At 36.3% G+C, this 17792-nt stretch overlaps 8 protein-coding genes across 8 annotated transcripts; 6 read left to right on the top strand and 2 right to left on the bottom strand.

Annotated features, from left to right (window-relative positions):
• Nucleotides 1–478: 478 nt before the first annotated feature.
• Nucleotides 479–1102, top strand: YTH1 (cleavage polyadenylation factor RNA-binding subunit YTH1; the record flags this gene model as incomplete). The annotated part of the gene is made up of 1 exon (XM_001647412.1): nt 479–1102. One exon carries the CDS (start codon nt 479–481, stop codon nt 1100–1102), a length of 624 nt encoding a protein of 207 aa, XP_001647462.1.
• Nucleotides 1103–1656: 554 nt separating this feature from the next.
• On the top strand, nt 1657–4791 carry FHL1 (Fhl1p; the record flags this gene model as incomplete). Its single annotated transcript, XM_001647413.1, has 1 exon — nt 1657–4791. The coding sequence occupies one exon, from the start codon at nt 1657–1659 to the stop codon at nt 4789–4791; it is 3135 nt and encodes a 1044-aa protein (XP_001647463.1).
• Nucleotides 4792–5019: 228 nt separating this feature from the next.
• Nucleotides 5020–5886, bottom strand: PRE2 (proteasome core particle subunit beta 5; the record flags this gene model as incomplete). Its single annotated transcript, XM_001647414.1, has 1 exon — nt 5020–5886. One exon carries the CDS (start codon nt 5884–5886, stop codon nt 5020–5022), a length of 867 nt encoding a protein of 288 aa, XP_001647464.1.
• Nucleotides 5887–10764: 4878 nt separating this feature from the next.
• On the top strand, nt 10765–11163 carry Kpol_1018p145 (uncharacterized protein; the record flags this gene model as incomplete). The annotated part of the gene is made up of 1 exon (XM_001647415.1): nt 10765–11163. One exon carries the CDS (start codon nt 10765–10767, stop codon nt 11161–11163), a length of 399 nt encoding a protein of 132 aa, XP_001647465.1.
• Nucleotides 11164–12474: 1311 nt separating this feature from the next.
• Nucleotides 12475–13638, top strand: Kpol_1018p146 (uncharacterized protein; the record flags this gene model as incomplete). Its single annotated transcript, XM_001647416.1, has 1 exon — nt 12475–13638. The coding sequence occupies one exon, from the start codon at nt 12475–12477 to the stop codon at nt 13636–13638; it is 1164 nt and encodes a 387-aa protein (XP_001647466.1).
• A 1549-nt stretch (nt 13639–15187) lies between these two features.
• Nucleotides 15188–15700, top strand: Kpol_1018p147 (uncharacterized protein; the record flags this gene model as incomplete). Its single annotated transcript, XM_001647417.1, has 1 exon — nt 15188–15700. The coding sequence occupies one exon, from the start codon at nt 15188–15190 to the stop codon at nt 15698–15700; it is 513 nt and encodes a 170-aa protein (XP_001647467.1).
• Nucleotides 15701–16045: 345 nt separating this feature from the next.
• On the top strand, nt 16046–17395 carry CTK1 (cyclin-dependent serine/threonine protein kinase CTK1; the record flags this gene model as incomplete). Its single annotated transcript, XM_001647418.1, has 1 exon — nt 16046–17395. One exon carries the CDS (start codon nt 16046–16048, stop codon nt 17393–17395), a length of 1350 nt encoding a protein of 449 aa, XP_001647468.1.
• Nucleotides 17396–17531: 136 nt separating this feature from the next.
• On the bottom strand, nt 17532–17747 carry HSK3 (Hsk3p; the record flags this gene model as incomplete). Its single annotated transcript, XM_001647419.1, has 1 exon — nt 17532–17747. The coding sequence occupies one exon, from the start codon at nt 17745–17747 to the stop codon at nt 17532–17534; it is 216 nt and encodes a 71-aa protein (XP_001647469.1).
• Between the last annotated feature and the right edge of the window lie 45 nt (nt 17748–17792).

Genomic DNA, 17792 nt, shown 5'->3' on the forward strand with positions numbered 1-17792 from the left:
CGCAGCTTATCAGAAGGGAAATTAATAAAGTGTGCTTCCAGGAAATATATCAGGAACAATTGTATTATTGTTGGGTAACTTTAACAACTATATCTATTAGTATAAATTCTACATTAAATTGTATAGGACAGATACTCAGTCAAGATTAATAGCAATGGCTACCTTATTGTCAGCTTGTATTTGTAGTGATTAAAAGGTATTAAATAGAACAGAATCACATTCTTGATAATCACGTGAGTTAAATCCACGTGACCAGATGTTCAATATATATATATATATATAAAGCGTAATTAATAATTCAAAATCAAACGAAACAGAACTTAACCATTAACAGCAAGAGATAAGTAACTGCTGGTTGAACTGAGATATTGATATTCTAGTGTTCATTATAAGTTCATCATTGTACTATACACTTAATTACTGTGTGTTTGTTGCTTTGTTTTATCGTGCATATACATTTTTCTACATTGTCAAGACAATGAATATTGTTCATCCAGATACTAGTAATTATGCATTTAAATTCGAACCGTTTTTAAGACAGGAATATAGTCTGTCTTTGGATCCAGATAGACCTATTTGCGAGTACTATAACGGTATATCGGCAGACTCGTGTCCTCGAGGAAACAACTGTCATAAGAAGCATGTCCTACCTATTTTCCAAAACAAGATTGTATGCAAACATTGGTTGCGTGGTCTTTGTAAGAAAAATGACAACTGTGAGTACCTCCATGAATACAATTTGAGAAAGATGCCTGAGTGTGTGTTCTTCAGCAAGAACGGGTTTTGTACACAGACTCCAGAATGTCAATACCTACATATTGATCCATTAACAAGAATAGAAAAATGTTCAAACTACGAGACAGGATACTGTCCATTGGGCCCAGCCTGTACAAAAAGACACATCTCAAAGAATATATGCCCAAGATACCTAACAGGGTTCTGTCCTCTGGGGAAATCTTGTGATATGGCCCATCCAACTGCTTGGTATATCCCAGAATCATTAAAGATTAAAAAAGATGACGAGATAAACACAAGGAAATCGGACGAGGAGAAAGAGAAAAGACTAAACGCAATCATCAATGGTGAAATAGAGTTCCCATAACAGCATCAACCTATACTAACCCATCAAAGTTTTTCAATAAAAATGGCATTCTTACATACTTACATACTGTAAATATTATTATATACCTATATATAAATAATATCATATTTTACGACATAATTAACATCTTTTCAATTTTATTAGTTTGAATTAAAATTTAATTCCAATATCTTTATATAAAAAGTAAACAAAGTATTCTCATCGATTCCAAATTTGATGAGATGCTTTTAAGAAGGATAAGGATTATCTCTCAAGGTCTGTATCAGTGGCTGTTGTGTTGAGAGTGTACAAGTTTGTAAGGTTTTCGAAAATCCCGGTTTGGTTTGGAAGAAAGTGAGCTATTGACATTTCAAGTAGTTTGATTGAAGACAATACAGCAGCGGGAACCTTATTTTTAATATCTATATTGTAATATTATTGAATTCTGGGGGGTTATACATTTTTTTTTTATCATTGGTAGATACACTTTCATTATATTCTGCCTAATCTACTTTTTTTTAGTTTTATTTGCACAGCATTTTACAAGCATATTTTTTTTTTATGAACTATAGAAAATGAATGAAGAGTTGGCCTCAACAGTGATATCAAGTCATTTAGAGTCAGAAAATAATAATTTGGAGTTACAAGTTGGTGATGGACACCTTTCACCGCACATTGATGATGAGCAGATAAGTGGAAGCAGCGGGAATGATGTCGATGACGATAACGACGATAATAATAGTGTCGGTAAAATCGATGAGCTAGAACTTCCCGATCATGATTTTTCAAAACTTCTGGATTTTGATACAAAAAGTGATGATGCTCTGTTATCCGCAGCTAATGATCTCTTAAATGAAAGTAATGGTGCAGAGAGTAATTTAGACTCACAACATACCGATTTGATTAATGAGGAAGATCAAGATGTAGAGATGAACGATAGTATAGATGCGAAAGAATCAACAGCAGAATTGGTGAAACCAGATAAAGATTCCCCACAGTTTATTATAAATGAGAAAAATAATTTGTTTAACAGACAAAGGAAAGACTCGTTGACTCCAATTATGTTTCAAAAGCACGAATTACCGCCAAAAAATTTTAGTCAATTAAATTCTTCGGATCCACAAAAGAATAGTGAGGATAGCAATGCCATAATAGAAGAACAGCCAACAATATCGGCATATGCAAGATTAGATTTCCAAAGTTTTACCTTTTATGTTCAAACTCTGCATGTAATTATTGGAAGAAGATCTGAAAACGATTTCACTCATAAAGTCGACGTTAATTTGGGCCCTTCAAAGTCAATTTCTAGAAGGCATGCTCAAATATTTTACAATTTTGGAACAGGGAGATTCGAATTATCAGTAATTGGTAAAAATGGTGCGTTTATAGATGATGTTTTCGTTGAAAGAGGAAATACTGTACCCCTACGAAATAGAACTAAAATTCAAATTGGACAAATACCATTTCAATTCATCTTACCAGAGCAAGAAAAAGATAAAATACAGGAATCTACAAAGCCTTCTCCTGATATACAAACTCAAAAGATCAAGAAAGAAGAAACAAAAACTACAAAGAAACCAAAGAAAGCTACTACTTCTGTAAATACAACACCAGTTAAGAAGGAAGCTAAATCTAAGGTAACTGTAGATAAAATAGTACCATCTATACCAGAAACACCAATTGCATCTCAAACTACATCAACAACTACTTCTCCAAAGAAAAAGAAGCAGAAACCAGCAGCTCCCAAGGAAAAGAAACAACCTAAACCGCCAAAGAAGGTTTACACCCTTAATGAAATTCCTTTAGAATACAGAACAAAACCAACATTTTCCTATTCAACTTTATTGACCAACTGTATAAGAAAATTTTCCACTCCTAAGGGAATGTCACTATCTGAAATTTATGCAGGAATTAAAGAATTGTATCCATATTACGAATATTGTCCCGATGGCTGGCAAAGCTCTGTAAGACATAATCTATCATTAAATAAATCTTTCAAAAAAGTTTCAAAAGAAGGTAAGGGTTGGCTCTGGGGTCTTGATGAGGAATACATAGCTGAGAGAGAAAAGCAAAAGCAGAAACAGGCAGAAGCTGCTGCTGCAAAAGCACAAGCTGCTCAAATGAAATTGGAGCAGCAACAACAACAAAGAGCTAAGAAAGGAGGTGATACTGTGACAGCCAGAAAAGGAACTGCATCAGCAAAAACGAATACGAATAAAGGTCAAACTATATCGCAAACGCTAGCGGCTAATAGGTCTACAGATAAAAAGACAAAATTAAATGATCAACAACGTACAATGAAATACTTGCAAGAGCAATTAATGATATTAACCAGTGATAGAAAGGGCTTATCTAAACCAGATATCGCTAATATTTTAACACAAGCATTGGCAATGACCATCAATCAAGTAACTCAAGCAGCAAAAACTAAGGGTATTGCGGGAAATCCGCTTACCGCATTAATGGATAAGAATCCACAGCATCTAACTCTCATTCTGGCCGCTGCTGTAAATGCAGCAACATCTAAAGTAACAAAAGGTAAAGTCAAGCAGCTAGTGACAATGCCACCGCCTGCTTCAATGACACCAAGTGTTTCTAAGGCAAAGGCAACTACACCAGCTTCTACAGAAACTGCTTCAAAGAAGAAGTCAACAGCAGCATCTTCAAGTAAGACAGCTACAACCAAGGCATCTACGGCTAAGGCATCTGCAGCTAAGGCATCTGTAGCTAAGGCATCTGCGACTAAGGCATCTGCAGCTAAGGCATCTGCAGCTAAGGCATCTGCAGCTAAGGCATCTGCAACTAAGGTAACTTCAACGAAGTCCCAATCCCCATCAATTACAAAATCATCGTCAACTACCAAAACAGCAGTTACGAAGACAACTGATAGTTCTTTCGATCCGTCTTCTTTATCTAGATTTTTCCAGCCTAAACAGCCGGCTAGAGTTCCAACTCCTCCAATTGCCAAGCAAGTAGTTCCTCAAAAAAGGAGTTTGAGTGGTGAATATGATGATGCAACTGATGACAGTAGCAGCGAAGACGAATCTACTAGCAGTGATGATGATGACGATGAAGGTAGTGATAAGGATAAAAATTCTGATGGAAGCACCAGCAGTGATGACGATGATGATGACGACGATAGTGATAATGATAGCAGTAGCAGTGACAGTGATAGCGAAGAAGAAACCAAGGAGGAAGAGAAAAAAGATGTAGTTGGGTCAGCATCAGGCCAAGGTGATAATGTAGACTCGGGTTTAAAGACAAATACCGAATTAATGAATTCAGCTGTTGAGGGTACTATTTCTAAATCATCTATTGATGAAAATATTTCCGAAGTACTGACAACTGATCAAACAGCGAAAATACCCATTTCCGATGATACATCAAAGCCATCAATAAGCGACGATATTTCAAATCCATCAATTAGCGATGACATTTCAAAACCTGTTGATGCGATTGTAGAAAATTCAGTCAATGTAGGGATGGGATCAGAAGCAAATGCGGATGATGAAGATGATGGTACAAATATTGAAAAATGGCAATTTGATAACCACGAAGAAGAGCCAACATGGTCTCTTCCTCTTGTAACTGCAGATGAAATTGATGCCAAGTTGGATGTTGATGTTGATGTTGATATGGATGTAGAAGTGGATGAGAAGTCATTAAGTTTGGATGACAAGGTCATGTCTGAGATCAATGATGGCATTTAAATTATTTTTCGAATGGCAGAGAGTATCCGAATCTATCGATGCTTTTCAAGATGCATGAGCGATACAAGAAAATATATAAGATTAATTATATAAGACATTACATAGGAGCTATGTAAATATGGGTTTTAAAAAATAATAAATAACGGATAGAGATTTAAAATGTATTGTTCTTTAATAGGATAAAATATAATTTTGTTCTCGTTAATATTTAAAATATATAAATTAATGCTAATTACCAATGACGTTGGCGAAAGAGCCTTCTTTCTCTTTAACTTCCCAGAATACGGCACCGACATCGTGATTGCCGTGATAAACCCAACCGTTTTCGGTTACATGGTATAAATTAATGGAACCACCAGAATAAGCATCTCTGTGGGCAGCTGCTAGAATGGATCTTTTCCCTAGATATAATGCTTCATCTACTGTTAGATCCCATTTATAATTTGAGTCTAGCACACCATAGGCAAATGTTTGACCTGAACCCACACAAAATAAGTCACCCTTCAATCTTGTACCGTCTGAATCGACATAATAAATGGTTGGACCTTCTTTTTTGGTGTAACCACAGATCATCGTACCCATAGATAAACCTGCACCTTTATATTGATATACTAAATTCGACAAGATCTTTGAGGCAGCAGCAACAGAGATTCTTGATTTTTCCTTTAACTCATGTAATCTACATTGAGAACCTAACCAAGTTTCCCAAAATTGACAATCAGCAGCACCACCTGCCATGGTACCCAACAGGAAAGGGTTAATCTCTATAACTTTCTTAACAGTTTGAGAAGCAACCCAATTACCGGCAGTAGCACGAGAATCGACAGCTACTATAATACCACCTTGAAATCTAAAAGCCAAAGTTGTAGTACCATGAGCAATCTTGATTGAACAGTCAGGATTTCTGGAATCATCAGTATGAGCACGTAAAAATTGTTGTGGTGAATTAATAGGTGGCATGGATATTTTTGGAGCTAACAATGAAAAATTATCGTTACCTGAAATAAAATCATTTTCTAAATTATCAGTATCATCGTAGCCTAAACTCTGCACAATAGAGTTATGACTGGAATATTGAGATGCAATAGCCTGCATTATTATTATCTTTTTAAGAGCGTGCTGATTGACAACGATCTGTCTTTAAGTTCAGAATTAATCCAAAACGAAACGTTTATATAATTAACCTTCTTATAATAAGAGCTTTGACTTTTAATCCTTTAAGTTTTGCCACTTTAAAAACAAGATATTATTGAAGGCCGGGTAAGTTTGTTTTTCAATTTTAGATATGGCACGTGACTATAGTGTGTCTTCAACTTGGATTCTGGTTATAACGACGACGACAGCAATAGGATTGGGGATGATCAAGGTTATGAGAGAGATTCAAAGCTTTAGAAATTTGTTCTAATGGACAATGTGTAATTACTTACCTTATTCACTCAAATTTTGGTGTCAATACTGTTTCTGAACAAGATAAATTGGGTTTTTGGGAGTGTCAAGGACCAAGGATGGGAACATAATAGTTAACTAATACTGCTGAGTATAAAGACCTTAGTTTACTACGCAGTTCTCATAATTATCATATATGCAAAGAGTAAAAAGATTTGACCGTAAACCGATTTGGATGGATCCTTACAGTAATTGGTATACATATAAAACTATCAACGAATGACATGAGGTCAATAGGTTGTATTGCAGTATAACCTTCTTTTGTACTTGTAACACATCCATTATTACCTTTTTAAATTTTTTTTTGTTGAATTATCTTAAATAACATGCATGTTTATTGATGTTGCATAGAAGACAATTGGTCCCAGTTTGATCCTTGTTGGGTTATTAAAAAAACACTGCGATGTTGAGTTGGGAGATGAAGTTATTTGGTTATAATGAGGTATTCTTGATTTCGAAACAATGTGTTCTCTTACAAAGTATAAACAAACTCGGTACTCAATTGAAAATGGCTCTGTAACATAAGTAATGACTATTATCTGAATTATTTCAGAGAGCGTTGTGCGTAACACTGGGCTAATAGTTACCTATTATTGACTAGATCTTTCCATGTATATGTATTATTCGAGTTCCTAAACAGTTGTTGGTATTAAAAATGAAAAATGATTGATTGTAAAAGAATATGGATATAATGGAGAGTAATGATCTCATATTACTGTTTATTTAGCTAGTACATGATCCTAAATGTAGAATAAGCAAATCAGAGACGATCAAAACTTATAACATTTGGTTCAGAAAACTAAAGAAGGAGTATTGGGGTCATATGGAAATAAACTCAACAACAACAGTGATGACGCAGCTTTGGCAGAAGAACAGAGTACCTATATTATGTAAGAAAAGTCTAGAAACAGAACATGCATGTATAGTTTATAGAGAAGTTTGAATTGAAACAAGAATCAAATCCAAAAGTGTATTGCGAAGATTGGAATGGTATACAATTCATATGAACCGTTAAAAGTTTTACTAAGAGAATTGAATAAATGTTGTGGTGCTTGAAATTTTATTTCGTCACCTAATTGATATTTTTCTACTTAGAATGTTCCTTCATTTTGTAAGACTTATATGAATACCAGAGACCTGGTAAGCAAATTTGTAATTGAAAAGGGACGTGATGTATTTTGATCCGTAGCAGCATATGTGTCTCAGTCTGATGTACAATTTTAGTTCTGTAAAATATAATAGTTCTAGTATCTAGCACGTGACATCGGATGCTCTTACACTGATGTGAAATCGATGGTCAAGCAAAGGTTATGCCTTATTATGGGCTTGTCCAAAAATTGATGACCATAACTCCTATTTGCAGAAACTTTTTATAACACGTCGGAACAATATATTAGAATATCCATCTTTATAATATCAAATAAACAGCATGAACACAAGACACTTATGAATGGTCAGAATAAGGAACAGTGACACGGGTGTCAACAAATAGTAATAAACAGACAGACATTGTACACCTAATTCAGTACCATGTGTCTAATTCAATTAACCTAAATAATTATTACAAATAGTTATGATGCACTCCGAGTCAATTGTTTGGAATAGAACATACCTCTGACACTGGAACGTTTAGTGAAGATATCAATAATGAAGAGTTGTGATGACAGCAAACTGAACCTTTATCTTGATTATATAAACTATTTAAAGATTAGCATGTTACAGTGTAATCAATTTGTAAGATCAATCAAAAGGATGAGGTGACAGCTTAAGTAAGTTAATTTTATAAGATTGAGGTGAAAAAAAAGTTATCATCAAAAGAGGTGTCTCAGAGGTTCAACCAGAGATGCATTCTGAATATGATTCTGAGTGTGACTCTGAAGAGGAGGATAGGCATGGAAAAGCTTATGAACAATTTATCGCCGATTTGGAAATTTTCAAAATTCTTATTCAAGAAAGAGTTCGTTTAGATTTAATTATTAGTATGAGATATGTTCTTGAACTAGCTCTGATAATGACTATTGAGAAACCAGTTGGGTTGAATACCCAACTTCCGTTATCAGATGGTAGTTCCTATTCTGTAAGAGACCTAATGAAGACGACCACTCGTGGGTGGCGCCTCGTATTAAAGTCGGTTAAAATTGCGTTTCAAGATCCAGAAAGTTCATTAGATCTATTGAGAAGATTGAACACCCGCCTTTATAGGCCAGTTTGGGAACTTGGGTTGTTTGATTTCCGGTGCAAGTGGTAGATTCTATATTTATATGTAACTTATATACGTAAGTATGAATCCAGAATCGTTGAGTTCGTGCAATTTATATTTTCTTTTCTTTTAGTGTGTACTTGAAACGTTAAATGATCATGTGATCCGCCCTTACTCTACTATGTGGCCTGTAATTGGTAGTTTTAGTTATTATTTGGTTGTAGATTTATTTTGGTATACGTTAAAATAAAGACGGTTATGCGTTTATTCAAGGGAGTCTTATAGCAGAGATCAGTATTATAAAGTATATATACTATTAATCAATTATGTAGTTCATAGATCTTTTATGTGTAAGTTAACATCGTAAATAATATACAATAATATCTCTTTATAACACTATTGATAATATGAAACAATGGTGTTATAACAAGACACCTCTCGTCAGCTATCAAGGTTCGTACGAACTATCCTTGAAATTACATGTTTTTACACTTGATGTATAATCGATGTTCGACCAAAGGTTATCCTTTATTATGGGCTTGTTCAAAAATTGATGAACATATATCCTATTTGCAGAAACCGTTTGACACTTCGAAACAATATATTAAAATATTCATTGTTAAAATATTAAATAAACAGTATGAATATGACACTTTTATGATTGGTCAGAATTAGTAACAGTGACACGAGTGTTAACAAATAGTAATAAACAGACAGATATTTGACAACTAAATCAGTACCATGTATCTAACTGAATTGACCTAAATAATTATTACAAATAGTTATGATGTACTCGGAGTCAATTGTTTAGAATACAACCTACATCTGACACTTTGCATAATAAGCAATTGTCAGTCTGGGTTTACCCAAGACCTCCAATTGTAGTATCTTGGTATTTGATATACATTTATTGGATTCTAGAGCCTGTTTAGTTCTTGTATCCTCATGGGGTTATTACTATATATGAGTTTTCTTAGTTTACATCCCAATCGTTGTCGTGCATATGTCTGCATAAGAAGTGTCGGCTAATACTGTTCAAGCATACAATGTGAGTGAGTATACGGAGCTCTGACACTGGTACATATAGGAAAGTATCAATAATGAAGAGTTATGATCATAGCAAACTGAGCCTTTATCTTGATTATATAAACTATTTAAAGAGTAGCATATTGCAGTGTAATTTACCATATGGGCGAAATGACAGTTTAAGTAAGTTTATCTTAGAAAATTGGGGTGAAAAGAAAGTTATCATCTAAAGAGGTGTTTCGGAGATTCAACAAGAGATGTATTCTGAATATGATTCTGGGAATGACTCTGAAGAGGATTTTGATAAACCAGATTATGAACAATTTATTACAGGTTTGGATGTTTACAAAATGCTTATACAAGGAGGAGTTAGATTCAGTTTAGGTGCGAATATGAACTAGGTACTTGAGCTAGCACTGATGATGGTTACTGAGGGTCCAGTTGGTATGAATACCCGTATTCCGTTATCAGATGGTGGTTCCTATTCTGTAAGAGATCTGATGATGACTACCAATCATGAGTGGTATCAAATATTAAAGTCAGTTAAAATTGCGTTTCACTATCCAGAACGTTCATTGTATATTTTGAGAAAATGTAGAAGTGGTTTTTACACACAAGATCGTCCACTTGATGTAATTGATTTAGAATCCAAAGTGGTAGATTCTATTTTCTTATGTAACGTATGTATGTAATTATGAATGTTAGACATTAGAACAAAGAGAGCGTGGTAACACGTGATTGATGAGATTGTCGGATGATGGAGATAAACAGCGACTCTAAATAATAGCTACAAAATAGAATAAAAATGAATAACAGCATTTGTTTTCTTTTCATTCAAAGAAGCTAATACTTCTCTCTGTTTATTGTTGATTGTCTAAATACTAACCTTTTACAATTTATATATATTTATATAAAAAGACTAAGGCCATATAATTTACTAGGAGCTAATAATATATTCATCGAATCAAAGCAAACAAGATATCAATTCAAACTAGGATTGCGTATCTGTAAATAACTTTTATACTTTCAGACTTACATACCATTCACCTTAGTTGCATAGTATATAAATTACCCTATTTTTAACTTTTAGTTATTGCGCCTACAAATTTCCTATCCTTTGGGGTTATGAGCCCTGACTTTAACTAGAAGTTATATTTGTTACTATTTAATCTATAAGATCCAAAGTTTAGAATCTATCCTATAATCTCAAATTACTATTAAAGTAATGATCGATATGCTAGAATAAATTCATAAGATTGAGAAATATCAGAGGAATTATCAATAAAATAAATGTCGTAGATATGAACAAATTATTAGAATGGTATGATCAAATATTGCTTATTCTAAAAGAGGAGAAAGTATTTGGATGCTTAACCAACCCAAATGAAATAGAACTAGAAGATGACTTTCAAAAATCCTTAAACAAACAGATTGATGATATTTTCTGTGATACCTTGATGTTGAAAAACGAAAATGAGGAGGTAAACGACATGTTTAGAGACAAAACTGCCAGAGAAGTATTTAAACATGTCAGAGAAGAAATTGAAAAAACTAGAATCCAAAAGAAGTCAGACAAATTCATAGATTCTGTAATTGACACCCGAATTTTACTGAATGAAAAACATGATTCGAGAAAAAGTTATTCAAATCCACTTATGATAAAGCCAACTCTTTCAAAACTGAAGGTAAGTATGGTTTAATTGCATCTGGAGTTTTAGGAATACTATTCGAATACAGACTTAGAGATGGGCCTCTACCATCTCCAATGGAAAAATTCAAAAAGTTGCTAATAAAGAAGATAGAATTTGAAAAATATATGGATGGAGGAATAAGACTAAGTGATCCAAAATTCAACACAGAAACCTTATTTGAATTTAACAATGATGATGAAAATTTTGCATCAGAAATTGGTAAAATCTACCACAAAAATTAGGCTTCTGTGGCGCTAATTGCTACTACTGAGGAAAAAGGTCCAACCATTGAAAAAGTATGTTATCCTCAAAAGGATTACTTCTTAGATCCTAAAATCTTTAAGGAATTTAGAGATCAGATGAAAACATTTCAAACTGATAAAAACCAATATAAAATTGATATAAAAATAAGTGGTAAATTTAGCATAGGAGAGCTTGCGGCTATTTATAATAAGGGTTCTAAAATATATATAAATAGCTGTTAGTTCTTCAATGCTGAATCTGTTCTAATGTCAAACAATGGATCTTAGTTGAGTTGTTTGTTTGTCTGGGGAGACAGTGGCATTGGGCCTTTTAGCGCCTGGTATGGCAAGCCTGATAGACTTGCTAGTCCTGTGAGTGTAAAATGTATTTAATATATATATATATATGTGAGATTCCGATCTGGTCTCTTTGAACAAGAAACCGTATTTAAAAAAAATGTATATAACAATCTTAATAGATAAGAATGTAAATTGTAGCCTTATCTTTATTAGGAGTTATAATTGTTTAATGGAGTTTCTCATGTTCCTTTTATAGATCATTTGGAGCATGTGAATATGTTGTCATCTTGAGTGTCACTATGTATATGAGGATAAATATGCTCATGAAATGTGACTTGCGAGTTGCATTTGCACATTCATATTTTTATTTGAGTGTGAATGTGCTACTCTTTTGGATCGAGGTACAGCAAGCTGCTGGAAGTACCAACAGCGACAGCGGTTATGCTAGAGGATTTACGGGACAAGAGAAGGCGAGATACTAGTACTAGTCAAGCTGAACTGGCTACATATAAGAGGGCAAAAAATATAGCTTCTGAAGTATACATCTTAAGGTTTAGCTCCCTATATACATCAATTTAAATATATCTGCCAGTTGTTGTATATTTATATATTCCATTTACCCTACAAATCAATCTGGCCCAAGCGTGTTAATCCCCAGTCTAAAAGGTCACGAGTCTCTATATATACGCCACCTGGATTGATAATAAATAAGTATTTAGTTAGCCTAAGAAACCCCAAATTAAGTCCAAATCTTTCAACGTTCTTAAGAATTCAAAAAATGGCTGACCCATCGGATAAACTTTCCTCAGCCACCCAATCAGACAGCCCACAGACTTCTCCATCGGATAATCTATCAGCCACTAGTGTCAGCAATTCAACTAACTCCACTTCCGTCTTCGATGAAGCGGTAGAACAATTCATAAGGTTATATGATGGGCCAGAGGTGAAAATAAAGTTTGATGAGATTGACGAATACTTTATGCATCGCAAGATTAAGGAGATCATCGATACAATTCCCCAATTAAGGATGGGTAATCTGAGAGAATGGTACAATATGACCTCCTGGATTCTAAGAGAAGATCCGATATTCAGGTGTCTGACTTGCCCTCATGAAATTGAATATGAAGATGAATTTCAATACGATTTGTGTCATCGGCTAAGTAAATTATTCTGTAATTCTTTGAGAATAAAGGCAGAAGAGGAAGAGGTGATCGACATGTTGCGGGGTAGGGATGCTAGATGGATTCTCAAACACATTAAGAGTAGAGTGGAGATGTTGGAACGGGAGAAAAGGGCCGAGAGATTTGACAGATCCATGATTGGTACGAGGTCATTAAGTGTCTCCAAACAAGAATCGATTAAAGATCTGTTTGAGAAAACACACACCGAAGGCAAAAATTTGGTGTATGCAGATGTATATGGCTTAATAGCATCTAGTGTGATCGGCGTAATTTTTGAATATAAAATGAAGGATGGTAACTTACCATATGCCACGGAGAGATTTAAGTATCTATTGCTCAAAAAGATCGAAGCTGAGAAACTAATCGATGACGGAAAGGCACTACTAAATCCTAAATATTACTTAGATCTGCTATTTGAATTCACCTACGATAATGTAAACTTTGCCTCCAATAATCCCAAAGTATTCCATGACACTGGTCGATCTGGTGCACCAATCTCTTCTCCTAATAAGAAGACCCCAATGAAGTTATCTCCAGGTGAAGAAAGAAAAAGGGAATTCCATCTAGACCCTGAAATCTTTGCTAGACTGAGAGACCAATGTAAAGATTTACCCTCTAAGAGAAATCAATTCCTAGTGGATGTCGAGTTAAAGGGGAAGTTTAGCATAGGAGAGATAGCAGCAATATACAAAGGAGCTAAGTTCTGTATATTTTGTAGGAAGCATCGTATAAATGTTTACCAACATAAATGTGGGGAATAGTAATTAGAAAATTTAGCAATTTTTGTTTTTAGTAATTAATAAAGATCTTAAACTATACCCCAATTTTTCAAGAGATAAGAATAATAAACACTTGTGAGTGCACGAGAAAGATGGTAATGAATCTAGGGAATGCTCCGATTGGGGCCCTCCATCAGGTACAAGATCAAGTCCTAGTAGTGAGATTGGCAAATGGTTATTCTAGAACCTGAGAGTAACCCAACAGTACATGAGACTACAAATGTTGGGAACATATCTTCTGCTACAGATAATCTAAAGGATAACGATTCACCCATTCAGATCAATTCAATAATGTTATGCATAAAACCTGAACTGTAAAAGTGAATCTTAAGAAACGTTCTTGATAGGTGATATTTCTTACCTATTGATGCTTGCCGGTCCCCTAATCCCAACTTGGGCCGTTCCCTTCTTTTTTCCGTAAACCCTCCATGATATAACCGCTGTCACTTAAAATTCACCGTTACCCTACTCTACGTTCCGGGAATCCAACAAAACCACTAAACTCTCAACTCACTAACCACGAACCAACATAAAAGGCCGAAATGCCTCTCGTATATCCCATCAGTGAGAAGAGCGAATTAATGTGACTCTTTTTGGAAGATGCCGATGGTTGTTTCAATTTAATTAACGCTAAAATTAATCATTTCGTGGTTCATGATGTATCAAGGCGGCTAGCTATGAAAGAGCAAGATAATGAGAAGTAGAAGGAAGGTGGGTGTGAAAAGTGGAGATTTCAATTAGTTATTTGTTTTGACACAAAAATAAATAATTAATATTGATATAACCTTCACCCCATGCACCCACGCACACAAACCACAGCAAAACTCAACAAATATGTCTCTAGCCTATGTTGGTTATATATACATAGTTACATTTCATTCTTTCCCACCAGGTAAATCCTCCATAAAAAAAGGTATATAAACCCCACGAAAAGCCACTTCCGACCACTCTGGGTGCGTATCCCAACGACAGTCGATTCCATCGACATGTGGTTGTGGAATAGCCGCCCATGAACACATATACACATCCACATTTCATTAAATCCCCCCAGATACTCGTGCACTCGCGCACTCACTGCAGTCAGTTACCCTCCAAACAGTGGCCCAAACACACAGGGTAACAAGGGCTGCCTTTTCCATATAACGTTTTCCCGAGTCACACCAGTCACTCCATACGCCAGCGCAAAACCTAAAATTTTCTGCAATTTTTTTTCTCTCAGGCCGTTCCATCCTGCCTCCCCCCTGTAAAACAGTACACAACGGACAGAATGACCAATCACTACGGTTGGTCCAATGAAATCCGACTGCGGATTCTCGTTAAAATCATTCGCTAAAAAAGTCATAACTCTGATTTTACCCGTATATATATATACACATACTCACATACATGTATATATATATTTGTATAAAGGATAACGTCCCATCCATCGTCTATAACAGAATTGGTACATTTGAGGAAACCGACTAGAATATTCTCCAGTCTCTCAAAAATATAAGGACAATCCACAAAACCAACAAACAGCCCTAAACAAATGTTCAGATTAAACAGCCTACGTGGAATCAACAGACGTCTTGTCGATGTCTCCACCAAAAGACTCTTCTCCAACGCTCGTCCTCGTCTCAACAAGTTGTCGACATCAGCAGAATCACAATTACTAACAGCACAAAGAGGTAACAGACCAATCTCCCCACATCTAACCATCTACCAACCACAACTGACCTGGTACTTGTCGTCAGTCCACAGAGTGAGTTGTATTGCATTGGGAGCCTGTTTCTACCTGGTCACGATCTCCTTTGGTCTGTCCAGTCTGTTGGGATTGGGTCTAACCGCCGACTCGTTTGCCAACTGGTACAACTCCTGGTCTTCCACTTCGCAATCTCTAGTGAAGGGTGCATTCTCCTACTTGTTTGCGTTCCAATTCACATTATCCATCAGACATTTCATGTGGGACATGGGTAAAGGGTTGAGCTTGAGCGGTGTTTACCGTTCTGGTTACACTGCCATGGCGGTTGCCACTGCTTTAGGTACTTACTTGTGGTTATAGTTATTATAAGTCTGTCCCAGTCCCAGTCCCAGTCCTAGCTCTGGCATCAGAGCCAGTTTACCCTGTCTAACTCTCAGTACATACTTTTCCTTCTATACTTTATTTGTGTGCCGTCTCGTCTCGTCTCAGACTGCAGTACATTTTTATTTATTTATTTATTTATTATAGTTTCGTAATACATGCGCGATAACGTGAGAAAGAGAAAAAAATTAATCTGTTTGTAAAACTTTTGTATATATCAAGAGCAAGAGCAAGAGCAAGAGCAATTGGTTACATATCAGTGGCACTGGTACAGACACATATTACAAACCGGATACAGAGAGAAGGATAATCGCCACGCCACAAATGAGCTTCAACAGGTTTAAAAAGAGACCGTTCAAGAAGGGGAAAGGCAACAGAGACAACAACGAGAAGCCAGTAAAGAGAAGCAGGTACCAAGGCAACCGTTCACAGCATCACCAGCCACAACAGCAACAGCAACAGCAACAGCAACAGCAACAACACCACAGTTCTAACAATTCAAGATACAATGTCGAACTGAACCTGCCAAAAGGCCCAAAAGGTGACGCAAATGTATCACGTTACAATCCACAACCACAACCACAACCACAACCACATCCTTCTCACAGTGCCGCCACACCGCTATCCGCCACCCCCTCAAGACCAATCCCCCCATCCTTCGTCGCAGATTCAAGATCCACCAGCGTCTACGACAAGACCGTCCAAGTCGGCGAGGGAACCTACGGGAAAGTCTACAAGGCAAAGAACCAAATCACCAACAGACTGGTCGCCCTGAAGAAACTGAGACTAGAATCAGAAAAGGAAGGCTTCCCAATCACCTCCATCAGAGAAATCAAACTCTTGCAGTCGCTGAACCACCCAAACATAAGCACTCTCACAGAAATAATGATAGAATCACAACGCACCGTCTACATGATCTTCGGCTACGCAGACAACGACCTCAGCGGTCTCCTTCTAGACAAGTCCGTCGTCCTATCTCCAGCCCATTGCAAACACCTCTTTAAACAACTGCTAAAGGGAATCGAATACCTCCACCACCATCATATCTTACACAGAGACATCAAAGGTTCCAACATCCTGGTGGACAACACCGGTAACTTGCGTATCACTGATTTCGGTTTAGCAAGAAAGATTAATCCAAACGGCACACGTGACTACACAAACAGAGTTATCACTCTGTGGTACAGACCTCCTGAACTACTTTTGGGTACCACTGCTTACAGTTATGAAGTCGACATGTGGGGGTGTGGCTGTCTTTTGGTCGAACTGTTCAGCAAATCTGCTCTGTTCCAAGGCCAAAACGAACTGGAACAACTAGACTCGATCTTTAAGATCTTGGGCACTCCAACTATCGACAAGTTCCCAAACCTATTCCAAATGCCATGGCTCTTCATGTTGCTACCGCAACTCTCGATTGTCACTCCGTACAAGAACTGTTTTGTAGACTCGTACTCAAACGTTCTTCCTTCTAGAAACTGTTTGGATTTGGCCGTTGGGCTCTTGGACTACGACCAAGCCAAACGGTGGTCCGCTACAGATGCCCTCGCCAGTGAGTATTTCACTGAGCTGCCGTTGCCGGAACCGTTGGTCTTGCGAAACCATGCCGGTTGCCACGAATACGAGGTCAAGTTGGCAAGAAAACAACAGAAACAACGTCAACAATCGGCAAACTGACTTGCATATTCAGATATACTAATTTGTACTATATCTCATCTCATCTCATCTCATTCCATCTCACGTCATATCATATCATATTATACTACATATACTATATCATTTATTATTATTCTACATATACTATATAGAGTTATCAAGCATTATTGTCATTATGATTCAACTTGTCTTGGAAGTATCGATCACTCCCGATGAACCAACTAGCACTCACTTTGCCCAGTTGGTCGACAATGTTGTTATTGCATTGGCGAGACATGACGTCCAGATGTTCCGTCGTGTTCAGCAGGTTATGTTGTAACAATTCTAACTGCTCCGCTAGTCGAGCATACTGTCTCTGTTTCGTAGAATTCATCCTGCCTATCACCTATCACTTCTCTCTTTCACCTTCTATCACATC

The sequence above is a fragment of the Vanderwaltozyma polyspora genome, genomic scaffold (genome assembly GCF_000150035.1).
Source record: "Vanderwaltozyma polyspora DSM 70294 KpolScaffold1018 genomic scaffold, whole genome shotgun sequence".
NCBI classification, from domain to species: Eukaryota; Fungi; Ascomycota; class Saccharomycetes; order Saccharomycetales; family Saccharomycetaceae; genus Vanderwaltozyma; species Vanderwaltozyma polyspora.